The 17633-nt window shown below is 40.0% G+C and overlaps 1 protein-coding gene across 2 annotated transcripts in view; it reads left to right on the top strand.

Moving 5' to 3' along the window:
* Nucleotides 1-17170, top strand: part of nus1 (NUS1 dehydrodolichyl diphosphate synthase subunit) — a 40416-nt gene extending 23246 nt beyond the window's left edge. The window contains exons 3-5 of one of the 2 annotated variants that reach the window (XM_078542200.1): nucleotides 2800-2952; nucleotides 6694-6796; nucleotides 14883-17170. In XM_078542200.1, coding sequence (XP_078398326.1) covers nucleotides 2800-2952; nucleotides 6694-6796; nucleotides 14883-14973 — 347 coding nt within the window. In that variant the 3' untranslated portion in view covers nucleotides 14974-17170. The remainder of the gene's footprint in view (nucleotides 1-2799; nucleotides 2953-6693; nucleotides 6797-14882) is intronic. The other variant, XM_078542199.1, reaches the window with a different exon arrangement.
* Nucleotides 17171-17633: the final 463 nt, after the last annotated feature.

Raw genomic sequence — 17633 nt, 5'->3', positions numbered from 1 at the left:
ACTCTGTGCTGGCAAGAGTCATACCTAGCACAAAAGATGATGATTGTGGCTGTTGGAGGTCAGCCTTCTCGGGTCCAGGATGTCACTGCAGGAGTTCCTCAGGTTAGTGTCCTAAGCCCAGCTATCTTAAGCTGCTTCATCAATTACCTTCCTTCCATCATAAGGTCAGAAATGGGGATGTTTGCTGATGATTGTACAATGTTCAGCAGCACCATTTGCGGCAACTCAGATACTGAAGCAGTCCATGACCAAATGCAGCAAGGACAATATCCAGGCTTGGGCTGACAAGTGGCAAGTAACATTCATGCTACACAAGTGTCAGGCAATGACCATCTCCAACAAGAGAGAATCTAACTATCTCCCCATGACATTCAATGGCATTCACATCACTGAATCCCCCACTATCAACATCCTGGGAGTTGCCATTGACCAGAAACTGAACTGGACTAGCCATATGAATACTGTGGCTACAAGAGCAGGTCAGAGGCTAGGAATCCTGTGGTGAATAACTCACCACCTGACTCCCCAATGACGGTCCAACATCTACAAAGCACAGGTCGGGAGTTCGATGGAATACTCTCCACTTGCTTGGTTGAGTGCAGCTCCAACAACATTGAAGAAGCGTGACACCATTGAAACGGCTTGATTGAAAGCCCACCCACAAACATTCACTCCCTCCACAATGGCAGCAGTGTGTAACATCTACAAGATGCACTGCAGGAACTCACCAAGGCTCCTTTAGACAGCACCTTCTAAACCTATGACCACTAATGCCTAGAAAAACAAGGGCAGCAGACACATGGGAGCACCATCACCTGGAAGTGCCCCTCGAAGCCACTGACTTGGAAATATATCGCCGTTCCTTCACTGTTGCAGGGTCAATATCCTGGAACTCCCTTGCTAACGGGTAACAGGCAGGATAGATAAAGGGGAATCAGTAGATGTAATATATTTGGATTTCCAAAAGATGTTTGATAAGGTACTGCACATAAGGCTACTTGATAAGATAAGAGCCCATGGTGTTGGGAGTAGTATATTAGCATGGGTAGAGGATTGGCTAACTAATAGAAGACAGAGTTGGGATAAGGGGGGCATTTTCAGGATGGTAACCTGTAGCTAGTGGAGTGCCACAGGGATCAGTGCTAGGGCCTCAATTATTTACAATTATATATTAATGTCTTAGTACATTCACTTCCCTCATCTATCGCCAAGTTTGTGGATGACACAAAAATAGGTGGGAAGGCAAGTGGTGAGAATGAGGCAAGGAGTTTATAGAGGGATATAGACAAGTTAAGTGGGCAAAAACTTGGCAGATGGAACATAATATAGGGAAAATGTGAGGTTCTGCACTTTGGCAGGAAGGAAAGAGGAGCTGCAAATAATTTAAATGGAGAAAGACTGCAGAAGGCTGCAGCACAGGAATTTGGGAATCCTTGTACATGAATCCCAAAAAGCTAGCTTTCAAGTTCAGGTAATGGGGAAGGCAAATAGAATGTTGGCCTTTATTTCAAAGGGAATGGAGTACAAAAATGGGAAAGTCTTCCTAAAACTATACAAGGCACTAGTGAGACCACACCTAAAATACTGTGAACAATTTTGGTCCCCTTATCTAAGGGGAGGCATTGACATTGGAGGCAGTCCAGAGAAGGTTCACTAGGTTGATCCCGGATATGGAGATATTTTCTTATGAGGAGAGGCTGAGTAGGTTAGGCCTGTACGTACTGGAGCTTAGAAGAATGGGAGGTGACCTTATTGAAACATGCAAGATTCTTAGGGTGCTTGACAGGGTAGATGCTGAGAGGTTGTTTCCCCTTGTGGGAGAGTCAAGGAACAGAGGGCATAATCTCAGAGTAAGGGGGTGCCCATTTAAGTAAGAGAAAAGGAGGAATTTCTTCTCTCGGAGAGTAGTGAGTCTGTGGAATTCTTTTACCGCGGGCGGCTGTGAAGGCTGGGTTGTTAAGCATATTCAAGGTTGAGATAGACAGATTTTTAATCAGTAAGGGATTCAAGGGTTATGGGGAAAAGGCAGGAAAGTGGAGTTGAGGATTATCAGATTAATCATGATCTCATTGAATGGCAGAGCAGACTCGATGGGCCGAATGGCCTACTCCTGCTCCTACGTCTTATGGGTCTAACAACACTGTGGGTGTACCTACACCATATGGACTGTAGCGGTTCAAGAAGGCAGCTCACCACCATCTTAAGGGCAATTAGGGATGGGCAATAAATTCTGGCCTAGCCAGGGATGCCTACATCCTGTGAACAATTATTTAAAAAATATCTTAAGTACCATTGTTAATCTTCAGAGTGTTTTTCATCCCATCCCTCGTGTCAAGCAATTTGGATAGATTGCTTAATTTATGACCAAAATTTAATTGTTAGATTGTTAACTTAAAGGATCCGCTGGAATAATTTGAGCAATTCAGTTCACTCAGTGGTCTTTTTATACTTGTAAATACATATACATTATAGATAAAAGTTGTTTATATCAGTTTTAGTTTGGATGCCTTATAGGCACTCTAGTTAAATCCCAGGCTTTTGGGCTGCTTGCTACTCCATTTGTCAATTTGTGTTTTTTGAAGGTTGAAGAAAGGATTTTGGAATTCTCAGCTAACAAAATATTAGTTGGATTGTAAAACTTGATCTTGGAATAAAGCTGACAAAATCCTGTATTTATTTTTCAAGCGCTCAACCCTGTTGAGCTTTGTAGGTTTTCAAAATTAAGTCTTTGTGCAATCATTATACATACTATTGATATCCTATATTACAATTTTTTAACTTTTGTATTTTGTATTTTAGTTTTATCTTGTCCAACTACAGTGAAAGTGCTTTCACCTGATGATGGTAAAGCAGATATAGTGAAAGCTGCTAAAAAGTACTGTCAGTTAGTTGCTCAGCAGCAGAGAAGGTCCACTGATCTAAATGTGAATATTATGGACAGCTTGCTTAGAGGTAAGTGCCATCTGTTGGTCAATGGAAGGAATGCAGCATTCAAATTTACTTGTACAGTTTGAGAATGGATACAGAATCACCTCTTAAGGTTTCATTTGTGCCACATTGAGATACTGTTAGTGATGTGTTTCACTGAAATTATATTTTAATTTCTTTGAATGAAAATATTAATTATTAAAACACTCTTTAGGCCCTTTTTTATTAAATACAATGTTTAAAAATTTAAGAAGCGTAATTTTATTGTCAAAATTTGCATTGTTTCCCTTTTCATAAAAATTGTAATCATTAGATTCTTAATTGAAGAGACAGCACTAGTTTGTAGTTACTTTAACTTGATCATGATGTTGCGAATATCTAGTTCATGGTTCATGTGTGTTATTATATCATTTTTAGTTTTAGGAATTTCAGTTTAACTGGAAAATAGGATAAATGCAGCTAAAGCAAGCTTGGAGCCAATTGCTCTTGAAAGATTGGGACCATGTTAACTTAAGAGGTTAACAGCTAGAAAGATAAGCTCATAAAACAGCAGATGGAGAAACTTAAACAATGCATGATGTATCTGTGGGCATTTTTGGTGGAGACATTACGTCTGTGATCATTGCAGTAATGACAGTACAGAGAGATGTTTTAGTTTGGTGATTTAGAGCTAAATTAGTTTAAAAGCATTTGGTGGACCCTGAAAGGTTGTAAAAACCCATTTACTTCAGATCAAAGAAATTACAAATGAGGGATAATTAATCTAAAGGTTGGTTTGAGGACTGCTCAGAGCAGTCATGGAGATGGGTGGAGCTTAAGAAATTCTTCTTGTGTGTTCTGGAAATTTATCGGTGTGTTTGCTGAGAGCTGCAGTTTGGACCTAGTGTGGTTTGCAGCTCACTGAGAGAAAATAGGCCCAATAAATGACAGTTAGCTAGGCCTGCACTGTAAGTAGAGTAAAAACCTAACTTCATTATAAGACACTAGTTATACCTTATCTGGAGTACTGCGTCCAGTTATGGGCACCATACTTGAGAAAAGATGCGAAAGCATTGGAGAGAGTACAGAGGAGATTCTCAAGAATGATTCCAGGGATGAACAACTATAGCTATGAGGATAGATTGGAGATCTTTTCCTTGGAGAAAAGAAGGCTGAGAGGAGACTTGATAAAGGTATTCAAGACCCTGAGGGGCATAAATAGGGTAAATAATGAGAAACTGTTCCCACTCAAAAGAACATCCAGAACTAGAGGGCACAGATTCAAAATAATGGGCAAAGGGAGTAGAAGTGATGAGAGGAATTTTTTTTTCATCTAGAAGGTGGTTGAAGTCTGGAACAAACTTCCTGAAAGGGTGGTGGAGGCAGGTTCGATCGAGGTATTCAAAAAGGAATTGGATGACTATCTGAAAAGAGAGAATGCACAAGGTTACGAGGATAAGGCAGGGGAGTGGGATTAGGTAGATTGACCTTTCAGCAAGCCAGTGCAGGCTCAATGGGCTGAATGGCCACCTCCTACACTGTAAAGATTGAGATTCTGTGATTAACCTGGAATTGGGGTGAGGCATAATCTCAATTTGAATTTTGAGAGGGAACGGAAGCCTGAAGATTGCCTAGTTTGAAACTAGTGGGAAAATCACAGTGGTCGCTACAGTCTTGTGAAAAAGAAAATAATCAGCTTACTTAGCTGGGAAGTATTGGAAGAGTAACCAGAATAAGTGACTGAGGCATCCAGAGTCAAGAAATGGTAAATGAAAATTTTACCTCTTGAGAATAGCTGGAGTGGAGGAGAATTCTTCAGAGGACTGTGGCATACTTATGGGTCATTCCTACAGAAGTAAATAACTTTAATGATTGAGTCTTATAAGAGAGTTCTTGGGGGAAGTAAGAAGTGTACCTAAGTGCATGACATATGAGCTATAGTGTTAACTAACTTGTATTTGTTTTGTGTTAATAAAGTTAAGCAGTTTGTGTTTCGCATTTTTAAAAAACAAGTGAAATTTTATGGTGCAGTTGTCTTGGTTAAAATTAGGTGTTCAGATTTCTATTGAAATGTTAACGGCCCCTAACTGGATTGTGACAGTAGGCATCAGTGTTACTATGACTAACTTTATTGGCCCCTTTCATGGTTTCTTAGCAGTGCCAAATGCCTTTTCTCTTTCCCTTCTCTAGAATTTAATTGCGATAAAGAATCTAATCTGTAACCAGTTAACTTTTATTTTCATATACATGGTGATCTGTCTTACTACATGGATGATTCTATACAAATTGCTTTTAAAAAGTGCACTTCTAAATCTGAGAATTATGGGTGTTCCAAATTAAAATTAGATGTCAGCTATTTTTGCTAGCCTTGTATTGTGAACGATACACCACATATTCTAGCTGACAAAGTACGCAGCTAACCTGTTCTGACATCTTTGCCTCTCTGAAAGTAGCTTGTATGAGGTGTACAAGAACATTCCAACAACAATAGTCAGCATTTATATAACATGTTTAACATAGTTAAAATGTCCCAAGGCACTACACGAGCATTATCAGACAAAATTTAACACCAAGGCACACACAGATATTGGGACAGATGACCTAGAGCTTGGTCCGAGAGAGAGAGAGAGAGATTGTGAGAGAATGAGCATCTTGAAGGAGGCGAGAGAGGCTGGAAATATAGGGAGTGAATTGTAGAGCAATTTTAAAGTTGAGGATGCATAAGAGGCCAGAATTGGAGAAATGTCAAGATCTGAGGGTAGGAGGGCTGGAGGAGGTTAGTGAGAAAGGAGTGAAGTCATGGAGGAATGGAGAACAAGGATGAAATTTTAAAATCAAGGCATTGCCAGACCAGGAGCCAATGTAGGTCAGCGACCACAGAGTTGATGGGTGAATGAGATTTCATGCTTAGGATATGGACAGCAGATTTTTTGATGAGCTTAAGTTTATAGAAGTTGGGAGTCTGACTAGGAGAGTATTATAATAGTCAAGTCTAGAGACAAGAAAGGGTTTTAGCAGCAGATGATCCGAGGCAGGGATGAAATTGGTGATGTTACGGAGATGGTAGTAGATGGTCTTGGGTTTGAAATACATATGCGGTCGGAAGCTTTCTCAGGGTCACATATAACATAAAGGTTGCAAGCAGACTGGTTCAGCTTCAAGCATTTTTCATGGAGAGAAATGGAGTCTGTGGTTAGGGAATAGAGTTTGTGGCAGGGATTGAATGCAGTGGTTTTGGTCTTGCCAATATTCAGTTGAAGGAGATTTCTTCTCATCCAGTACAGATGTTGGTCAAGTAGTTTGACAATTATTGGGTGTCGGGGGTCAAGAGTGGTGGTAGTGCAGTATGTATGTGGAACCTGACGCGTTTTTGGCTGGTGTCAGAGTGGTAACATGTAGATGAGAAGTGGGGGCAGGCACTACCCCCTAATTTCTGCAAAGCATCTACCACAAGCAGTGCATTGTACCTATGTCATTTGAGATTATTTCAATAATGGTGAAATGCTTTTGACAGCTGAATTACAGTACTGTAATGCTTTTGCAGTGTTCTTCAGTTGTCTGTGCATTTTAGAACATTTAATCAAGTTTCAATATAATTCCATTTTTATATGTTTGTACTATACCTGTAAAACATGAGACAGCACTGTGCTGTTAATGGTTAGCTTGATCCTTTTGTAGGTATTTTCATGTTGGAGTTCACTGTTTAACAAACTTATACAAAAAAAAATCGTGTTTGATTTGATACTTGCATATTTAAAATGTGTATATACTTTCTCTTTTTTTTAGAAAGTGCATTCGGTTTACCTGACCCAGATCTAGTTTTGAAATTTGGTCCTGTGGAAAGTACACTTGGCTTTCTGCCCTGGCACATCAGACTTACTGAGATTATGTAAGTGTCTTTGGGAGTCTAATTTTAGTTAAAAGTTTAAGATTGTTTAAGCAATCAAATACATTGTTTACTAGTTTAAGTACTTTGTAGTAAGTCAATCTTCCAATGAAAACATAATTCCTACTTTATGCTGGGAATGCTAGATGGAGGATATTGCTGTTGTATATTTTAGCAAAATGTCAGTGTGTTTTGAAACTGTTGTCAACAGGTGCTTTAACATATTGGAACTTCATTGTATTAGGCAATGGACTGATAGAATAGGAACCTGCAGATCCCCAAAAAGTGCTCTTGTCCATCTTGCAGATAGCGATTATGGGACAGGGATGTGCTGTTGAAGGAAGTTTGGTGAGTTACTGCACTGCATCTTGCAGGTAGTGCATACTCCAGCCCCAGTACACCGATGATGAAGGGAGTGGATATTGAGCCCAAGTGGCAGGGGCAACAATCAAGTGGACTGTGCTGTCCTGGATGGTGTTGAGCTTCTTGTGTGTTGCAGCTGCAGCCATCCAGGTGAGTGACTATCCCCATCACGCACCTGATTTGAGTATTGCAGGCAGTGGAGCAGCTTTGAAGGATCAGGAGGTGAATCACTCATTGTGAAGTACCCAGCCTCTGCTTTGTTCTTGCAACTGTGGCAATCATGAGGCTGATCCAGTTCAGTTTCTCGCCTGGATGTTGATTTGGTGCCATTGAAAGTCAGCAGAGAGCAATGGTTTTCTTGGGTGGAGAAGAGCATGAAGAACTTTTCTGTTATAAGCTATTTAACCTATTCACAATCATGTTAATGAGGGAGGGAATCACTCCAGGGGTACATCAAATTTAAGTTGGTGCTTTTGTTGTTTTTGTGCAACCACTAGGTGACACTGTGTAGCTGTCATGCTGTCTGTGCAGTGCAGGCATCCACTGTCTTGACTTAATTGTGGCTCAATAGTACAACGCAACACTGTTAATGAATCAGATGCAGCAATTTCTGGTAACATCTTGGGAGCACTGGGAAACAATATCACTAGGTTTAGAGAAGTTGCAGAAAAGGACAATGCAAAATGAAATAAAATGCACAACTGGGGGAGGGCTAAGTTCGGTGAGCTAAAAAGTGTTCTGGCCCAGGCGGATTGGGATACAAGATTAGCAGTTAAAACAGTAAATGAGGTACATATGGGAACTATTCTCACCAAAGGGAAAGGAAGGGTATCCATTGTTAGAACTGGATGACCAAAGATACAGAACTTAAGCCTCCTCTTTCAATTTTAACTTATGGTAAATGTCTGGTTCATAATTCAGTGAAGAACCATGCCGAATACAAAAAGTACAGAGAATAATAGAAAAAAGAAATGAGGGGTGAAGGGTGTTGAGACTATATTAGCGCATAATTTAAGGGAACCCAAAAGCCCTTTAAACCTATAAATAATGAATGAATTAGGCCAATTGGGGACCAAAAATGAAATCATCCTATGGAGGCAGAGGGCATGCCGGTGGCACTAAATGAGTGCTTTACATCCCTCTTCACTAAGGAGGATGTTACCAATATCACAGTGAAGGAGAAGGCAGTAGAGAAATTGGCTAGGGCAAAAATAGGTGAATAAAATGGTACAAGTAGGATGGCAGTGTTCAAAGCAGAAAAGTCATCTGGTCTGGATACCCAGGAACAGGAATAGGCCATTTATCCTCTCTAGCCTATTCTATCATTCAATTGCATCTGTGCTGATCTGTGTCCTACTTAATATACTGTCCTTGCCACATATCCCTGAATACCTTTTTTGGTTAACACAAAATCTATCAATCTCAGATTTAAAATTAACAATTGACCCAGCATCAATTGGCATTGAAGAAGAGAGTTCCAAACTTCTGCCACCTTTGTGCATGGGAAAGTTTCCCAATTTCACCCTGAAATGCCTAGCTTTAGTTTTTAGACTATGCCCTCTAGTCCGAGACTCCTGACTACTTCTCTATTTACCCCATCATTTGCCCTTAATATCTCAAACTTTGATCAGATCACCACTTAATCTTTGAAATTACAGGGGATACAACACTCGTTTGTGTAATCCCTCCTCTTGAATTAACACTTGGAGTCTAGGTATCAATTCTGGTAAATCTACACTGCACTCCCAGCAAGGTTGCTGAGTGAATTGAGGATGACAATTTTGGATGCTCTGGCCACAATTGCCTAATTTTCCTTTATATATGAGAGTGGTGCCACAAGACTGGAGGATTATGAATGTTACATCGCTGTTCTGAAAAGGATAAATCCAGTAACTGGAGTAAACGAGGTGGAGGATTGGTGAAATGGGGACACTCGTGACAGATGAAACTTCAATCACTACTCACTTCTCTGCATTATTTTGGTAGGAAGAATAATAAGAGGCAATCTAAACCAAATAATCCCTGGACATGTGTACTAAACAAGTTTTTGAAATTGATAGAAACCAGTTAAGGCAGTTAAAATGGTATATATCCTTGGCTTTATAAATGGAGGCATTGTGTACAAAAGCAAATAAGTTGTGTGCTGAACCCTTAGAAAACACTGGTTAGGTCCAACCTGGAGGATACCAAGGCCTTGGAGATGGTGCAGAGAGGATTTACTAGAATGGTATCCTCCACAGGGATGAAAGATTTCAGTTACATGGAGAAAGCAGAGAAACGGGTTGTCCTACTTAAATCAGAGAAGGTTAATGTGAGATTTTAATAATGTAGGTTTTGGTGATGAACATGGCAAAGCTAAAAGGCTGGGTATCTAAAGGAAACAGATTTAAGGTAATTGGCAAAGGAACCAGAGGCGATATGAGGTGGGTGGAGTGGTGGAAATTATGTTCCTATGATCTGGAATGCATTGCCTCCAAGGCTGGTGGAAGCAGATTCAATAATAGCTTTCAAAAGTGAATTCGGTCAATTGTTGGAGTGGAAAAACTGTGTGGCTATGGGAAAGTGTGGGAATGTAGCACTAATTGAATAGCTCTTTTAAAGAACCTGAATAGGCATGATCGACTGAATGACCTCCTATGTTCTAATTATTCTATAATTTTATGATCTAAAATGATCATTGGAAAGCCAATGTATGGAAACTCTTAAAGCCTTCAATCTAAATTTAATATAATGAAATTGTTCTAGTGAAAGTACTTGTTTCTCCATTCTTTGCGCCTTTTTAATTCTAGCAATTGGAACAAGAATTTGGTTTAGGCAGTTTGAATTCCATTGACAGCAGCATAAATCTATACTCTCAAAAAGCTTTGTTTTGTACGAGGTCTATAATATTGTTCATCAGAGCTACAGGAAGTTGCAGAGCATAAAAAGTCATCACTCAACCTGATCCTTCAGTGATCTAGCAGAAGTTACTGAGCGAGCAAAAACCCTGGCAATATATTTCCCCCTCTGCAGAGGGCAGCATGTCTAATTCCTTTGCTTCAGTGCCACCCCAGATAAAACGTACGAACATTGCAGCCTGCGAATTAAATGGGGTGTTATTTCATAATGCTTAATATGACACTTTTGTGTTTACTCCATTTTTAAAAAAATTATTATTTATGATTTCCAAATTGTAGTAGTTGAGTTAGTAATGCTTATTTTCTGGGGATTTGATGATTCGGAGTCAAGACATTGTGCCAAAATGTTACAGATTTGGAAAATGGAAAGTCTTCCAGCTGCTAACTGAGTTAACGGTACATATATATTATACTATATTAACTTGTTCTAAGCCATTGTGTCTCCACATAGATAATGTGATGCCAGATGACCTAGAAAAGGGTAAATTAGAATTACACAGATCTGGACCACAAAGTTTTAAAATGATTCGTAGTATGAGGATAAAAATGTTGTTTGGAGAGACAGAATTTCTTTTAAGCTTTGAGAGAAAAAAACACTTCCATTTCAGCAAAACCAAGCAAATTTCAGTTTATTTTTAAACTCAAACTCAAATCTTTAGCACTTTGGCTTTTCTTCCGTCAGTCTGTCACTTAATGTTAATGTTAAAAACTATCATTCTGAGTAGTTGAAATTCTGTTTCTAGTTATGGAACTGTTTAACTGCAAATTAGTTAAATTATCAGATGACACCTAAGCTAGGTGGGACTTGGTAGGATTACATAGGATAAATGGCACAGAAACAGCCCATTCTGCCTAACCAGTTCATGCTGGTGATTATGCTCCACTCGAGTCTCGTCCAACTTTTCTCATCTGAATTTACCATTATAACCATCTATTCCCACCTTCGCCCTTATGCCTGTCTAGTTTCCCTTTAAATGCATCTACACTATTCACTTCAATCACTGCCTGTGGTAGAGTTCCACATTTGGAGGATTTGGGTAAAGATCTTTCTTCTGAATTCCCTGTTGGATTACTTAGTGATTCCTTATAGGTATTTTGCTCTAATTATGCTCCTCTTCACAAGAGGGAACATTCTCTCTCTATCTGGAGCTAAGCAATCTCACGATCAGTGGATGAAATCAAAATTCTGCAGTCCTGCCACATCCAGTCATGAATGGTGGTGACCAATTAAACAACTCGCTGGAGGAGGAGGCTCCATAAATATCTCATCCTCCGTGACTGGGGAGTCTAGCACATCAGTGCAAAAGACTAGGCTGAAGCATTTGCAACCATCACCAACCAGAAATACCGAGTGGATGATCCATCCTCGCCTCCTTCTGAGGTCTCCATGATCACAGATGCCAGTCTTTGGCAATTCAATTTACTCCATGTAACATCAAGAATAGTTGAAGTCACTGGATACAGCAAAGGCTATGGGTTCTGACAACATTCCGGTAATATTACTGAAAGCTTGTGCTTCAGAACTAGCCCCTAGCCAAGCTATCCCAGTATAGCTACAACACTGGCATCTACCTGACAATGTAGAAAATTGCCTGGGTATGTCCTGTCCAGAAAAAGCAGGACAAATCCAATCTGGCCAATTACTGCCCCATCAGCCTTCTCTTGGTCAACAGCAAAGTGATGGAAGGTGTTGTCACCTGCTATGAAGCAACAGCACCTACACACAGTAATCTGGCCACTGTTGCTCAATTTGTGTTTTGCCAGGGCCATTCGCCTCCTGACCTCAGTAAAGCTATATGCCAAACATGGACCAAAGAGCTGAACTCGGTGAGGTGAGAGTGAGTGCCCTTGACATTGAGGCAGCATTTGACCAAATGTAGCATCAAGGAACCCTGGCAAAATTGAAGTCGATGGGAATCGGCGGGGGGGGTGGTAAAACTCTGCACGTGTTGGAGTTGTACCTAACACAAAGGAAATTGGTAGTTTTCGGAGGCCAACCGTCTCCGTTCCAGGTCATTACCCTAAGGAACTCCTACGAAAGTGTCCCAGGCCCACCCATCATAAGGTGAGAAGAGGGGATGTGCGCTGCTGTTTGCAAATGGTACTGAACATTGCACAACGCTTCACATATTGAAGCAGTCCATGCCAATATGCAGCAAGACCTGGACAACATTAAGACTTGGGCTGACAAGTGGCAAGGAACATTCGTGCCCCACAAGGGTCAGGCAATGACCATCTCCAACAAGAGAGAATCTAACCATCTCCCCTTGGCATTCAGTGATATTACCATCACTAAACTCCCCATTATCAACATCCTGGACCTTATCATTGACCAGAAACTGAACTGAACCAGCCATATAAATACTGTGACCACAGGAGCAGCGGTGAGTAACTCGCCTCCTGAGACCACAAAGTGTGTTGACCACCTACAAGTCAGGCGTGATTGAATACCCTCCACTTGCCTGGGTGAGTGCAGCTCCGACAACGCTTAAGCTCGACACCATCCGGGACAAAGCAGCCTGCTGGACTTGGCACCCTATCCACAACTTAAGCATTCACTCCCTCCCCCACCAACAATGGCAGCAGATGCACTATAGCAATTCACCAAGGCTCCTTTGACAGCACTTTCCAAACCTGTGAAGTCCACCATCTGGAAGGACAAGAGCAGCCCAAGCAGGGGAATGCCACCACCTGCAAGTTCCACTCCAAGTCACACACTATCCTGACTTGGAACTATATCACCGTTCCATCACTGTCACTCCCTGGAACTTCTTTCCTAGCAGCACTGTGGGTGTCCCTGCATCAGATGGACTGCAGCAGTGCAAGAAGGCAGCTCATCCTCACTTTCTCTGACTGTTAGGGATGGGCAACAAATGCTGGTCTTGGCAGCGTGCCCACGTCCCATGAAAGAATTTTCAAAAAACTTTCATAATTTTAAAGACCCCTATTAGGTAACCCTTGGGCCATTTTTCCGAAAGAGAAGAAACCCACCCTGTCAATTCTCTCCTGATATGTATGCCCTCCTGATATGTATGCCCAAGCATTTCTGGTGGTCTCCTTGTAAAATATTTCCTGAGCTCTCCAGTGCCTCTATATCCTTTGATAATATGGCAACCAGGACCACACGCAGTATACTAAGTGTAGTCCAACCAAGGTTTGGTACAGGTTTAGCATAACTTCCCTACCTTTCAATTCTATCCCTCTAGAAATAAAACCTAGTACTTGGTTTCTAATAGGAGACAGCTGAGATCTAGCATAAAACTCGATGGCATTTGCACCCAAGGTGATGGTAAGAAATGCAGTTCAGTTTGAAATGCAAAGTACTGCATAGTGGAAATAAGCATAGGGGGTACATGTACTCCATGAATGGGATGGAATTTGCTAAGGAGGTGGTTGGAAGAAATTAGGAGTATTAATTGGTTCATTTTTCACCATGCTGAACATTTTGGTGTTAATGAGTGATATGATGCTAGGTAATATTGCCATTAAAAGTCTCATAAATTTAAAGCTAGGCTATTGTGTATAGCTCACCATAGAGTAAAGGAGCACCCAAGCCCTGGAGGCAGTCAGGATCAGCGCAACAAGGCTGTTCCAAAGTTTCTTGTGTTTTTTAAGAGGCAACTTAAGTTAAGAGTGTTCAAGTTTCAAAAACTGTTTAAAAGTATCATTAAAGAAATAAGATTATACTTAACGGGACATAGAAAGTAAACCCAAAGCAACTTTGGATTTTGCAGACCAGCAGAACTAGAATACAGATTCAGGGCTGTAAAAGGTAAATTGTCGTCTTTACAAAGGACGATGAAGAATCTAAAGAAAAACTGGTTAAGATCATTGTATTCAACTCATTTATGAAACTGCTTGGAAGTAGAATTGGCATTCAGGATAGAATAAGGTTCTCCATTTAAGATGGAGATGAGATTTTTTTTTTCTTTTTGAGTTGTTCACCTGTGTAATTCCCTTGCCCAATGAGCAATAGAGGTAGGATCGTTGCATATGCTTGAGGCTAAGTTGTATTCTTGACTGACGAGGGAGTCAAAGGGTTTTGGGAGTTGGACAGGAAAGTAGAGGCTAGATTCAAATCGTCTGTGACCTTATCAAATGGGGGAGCATCCTTAAGGGCCGTATGGCCTAGTCCTATTTCATATGACTTTGGAACAGTCAGTTCCTGTAGGTCTAAAGTTATATTCTACTCTAAGCATTAACTTTGTTTTGTCCCTCCACAGATGCCACCTGACCTGCTGAGTATTTCCAGCACTTCCTGTTTTTACTTTAGATTTCTTGCATTCGCAGTGTTTTGCTTTTATTTTTGTGTTGTGAATTGTTAGTTACAGTGCAAAGTAGTGGACTGATTTGTTGCGCCTGGTGCCAGTTTTTTTTTTCCTGACAGTGCTGTCAGTGCCATTCTAAAAGGTGGCTGCTTGCAGAGCATGCTCCCATCGTGTCTACGGGCTTAAGAGCTGAAGAGGCTTAGCTAACTAAAGCATAAAATGATTTTTTGGAGACCTTAAGTAGCTGGAAGACTCCTCTGGGTTGTGACCCTCTCTCAGCACTTACCTTAATGGTAACTAAATATGGCCGTGTCTTCATCTTGTGAGGTGCCTGTTTGACACACCAGCTTTGCAGTCGGATTGAAATAAAGTTGGGACTTGAAATTGCGTGGGTGTAGGTAATCAGCCAGCGCACCAATTGGTCACCCAAAAGTCAAAATCCACCCCAATGTGGCTAGCCTAAATCTTATTAGAGGTTAAGAAACATTTTAAAAAGTGCATTTTGAACTTCAGTGATATGGTATGTTGACTTTTTTTTTCCCTCCCCTCTTCTACCTCTAGATCATTGCCTTCACACATCAACTTAAGTTATGAAAGATTTATTTCTGCCCTCCAACAGTTTGCAGCCTGTGAACAACGTATGGGAAAATGACCACAAGTCAACATGGAATCACTTCCAGGCTTCAGACCAAGGGACCCAAAATATCCAATGTTTACACTTACCTGTGAACCATTGAAGCCCAGTTCAGTGTCTTTCTTTATCAACTGAGGATAAGAATGTGTCTTCTTTGTTCAAATCTTAGTTCCGTAAGTGTCTGTGAAGGTCAATGTGTTTTTTTAAAAAAGCAAAATTGAGCTTGACAATAATTCAGACATTCTCAAATGGGACCTTTTTTATATAAAAGAACTGTATGTTCGAAGGATTACCATCATTGGACTCTTCTTTCTTGGATGATATGGACAAATAATTTATCTACAATGCCTTGCACTAAATAAGTGTTCAATAAATGTGTAAAGACGATCCTATTCAATTTTAAAGTACTATTTTAATGCAACATGTAGAATTTTGATGAATTTTAGTTCGCCTTAAACTAAAGAGTGCAGCAGGGATGTTTGATCACATACTGCTAAAGGTTTAAAAACGGCTATATTTTTCCCCTAACGCTTTAAAAGTACAAATATGGAACCTAAGTATTGTAAAGTAAGAAGCTGTGCTATTCCATTGCATCATTATGATGTGCAACTTGGTTTATACTTGGCTGTCACAATCATGGGCTAGCTAGCATTCTTATGTTTTTGTAGACCAATGTGAGATTCCCTATTAGTTTAAGGATAAAACCAAACTAAGGCACGAATTGCCTTTAAATGTTGTTGATATTCAAATATGCCTTGTTTAGCTATCATTTTATTAGACCTTTCTTTCGGATTCATTGGGGCAACTTTATTAGCAGTTAGTGATGAGTGAAGGAACCTGTTTAAATGCCATATTTTGTATAAAATTGGATACCTAAGAGAAGCGTAAGGGAACAATATTCTTGGGTTTTGATTGCATCATAAACCACAAGTGAAGTTTGGTAAATAATCCAAACAAGGGATGTTAATTGTACTTAATTTTATTTTTATATGTAATATGGCACATACAAAATGCAAGTTTTTGGTATAAGTTTAAAATCTGAAAGATTTGCGTCTGAGCCCTGTATTTCCCTATGTTGGAGGCACTGATATACAAGTTTGTCAATTGTGACTTAAGTTGATGCATGACACATGACCGTATATGCTTATGGTTTTGCAGTGTGTTTCTGCTGTTATAAGAATGTTGTATTATGATGTCAATGTTATTGCTTTACAAGCACAAATATGGTATAGATCACAGTGCGGAAAAGGGAAATCCACATCCTTACAGTCATCACAGCAGCAGATATTCGGTTACAATAATGTCATAGCCATTATCACCACAGGGAAGAAGAGCATAGAAATCCAGTGATGAATGTCCTTTTGACTAATGCATACCCGTCCTTTACATTAATAAACCTGATGCCATAGATGAGAGTTGAGTGTCGTTAATCAGAAGTGTAAAGATTTTGGGAAATGGAGGTGCTCTGTTCTTATTAGTGCTGCTAACTAGAACTGGGACTAAGTGAGTAAATGATCAAATGCTAATTGCATTTTTGGCTTGGCTTATCTAATTAAAATAATTCAATAAAGTAATTTGTCATATTTAAATTAACAGCATTGCCAAATCACACTTGACGATATAGGCCCAGCAATGTCAGATGGATGCCAGTAAGATGGCACAGGTAATTTCTTCTACTACTTGACAGTAACCTGCATTGGATAAGGAAAATTATTTCATAGGTTGTTGAGGTAAAGCGGAGTATTATTAGCACTGCAATATTTTCTGTTTGCAGTTGAAAATCCAGTCCTAAAGTGTTCCATATAGATGGTGGATGGTTGTTTTATTTTGATTACTGTTTTTGCTCGATGTTTCAAAGTATTAATCTCCCTTACTTCACAAATCAACTTTGGTTCTTTCTCCGTTTATTTTATGTAGTGTAATAATTGTTCCACTCAAGGTTGAGTTCATTTTTGGGGGGTGGGGGGTAGGTGCGTAAGGGACTAAGTTTTCCTTGCCTAAACCAAGTAAACAGTGCCAACTACACTGAAATCCAGATGAAAACGTGCTGAATGTATAAGTGACTAAACACTTCTCCCTCAAAGCTGGTCACTGATGTTATGCAGAGAAGGCCAGCTTCATTTCACCAAGGTCTATTCATAGTTGTAATCTTTGGTAATGTGTACACCATGTAAAACCAATTTTTACAAATAAAACTTGGATTTTATGAATGGAATACTGTATTATGACAGATAATGACAAACAAAAGCTCCATCTTAATCCTTCTGGGAGAGCAATATATAAACTGCAGTTTAATCCATAAGGGGGCATTTTTTTCTAAATTATGAATATGGCTCAAATGCTTTAAGAGCGAATCATTTTCATTTGAGGTGCCATATTGTAGGACTGCAGCTTTAAGGCATGTTGGTCGGATGGAAAAGGAGATGCATGCTACAAAGGCCTTTCATGAGGGAAGGCAACACACTTACCAAACAGGAAAAGAATTTGACATTCTTCTGCATGCATCTTATTTGGCTGACTCACCCAGGATTTGAACATGTTCCTAGGCCCGAGGTCATCAATATTCCTTGATTTTTAGGAGGATGATGAAATTACTGCTGTCTGATTCTGTATGGTAGCATAGTCACTTCTTAGTTGTCATTGTGTAGCATATTTCGTCAGTGTAGTGGAAATCCAGT

The sequence above is a fragment of the Cetorhinus maximus genome, chromosome 5, assembly GCF_964194155.1.
Source record: "Cetorhinus maximus chromosome 5, sCetMax3.hap1.1, whole genome shotgun sequence".
Lineage (NCBI taxonomy): Eukaryota > Metazoa > Chordata > Chondrichthyes > Lamniformes > Cetorhinidae > Cetorhinus > Cetorhinus maximus.
This window is presented reverse-complemented; position numbering and strand designations above follow the sequence as displayed.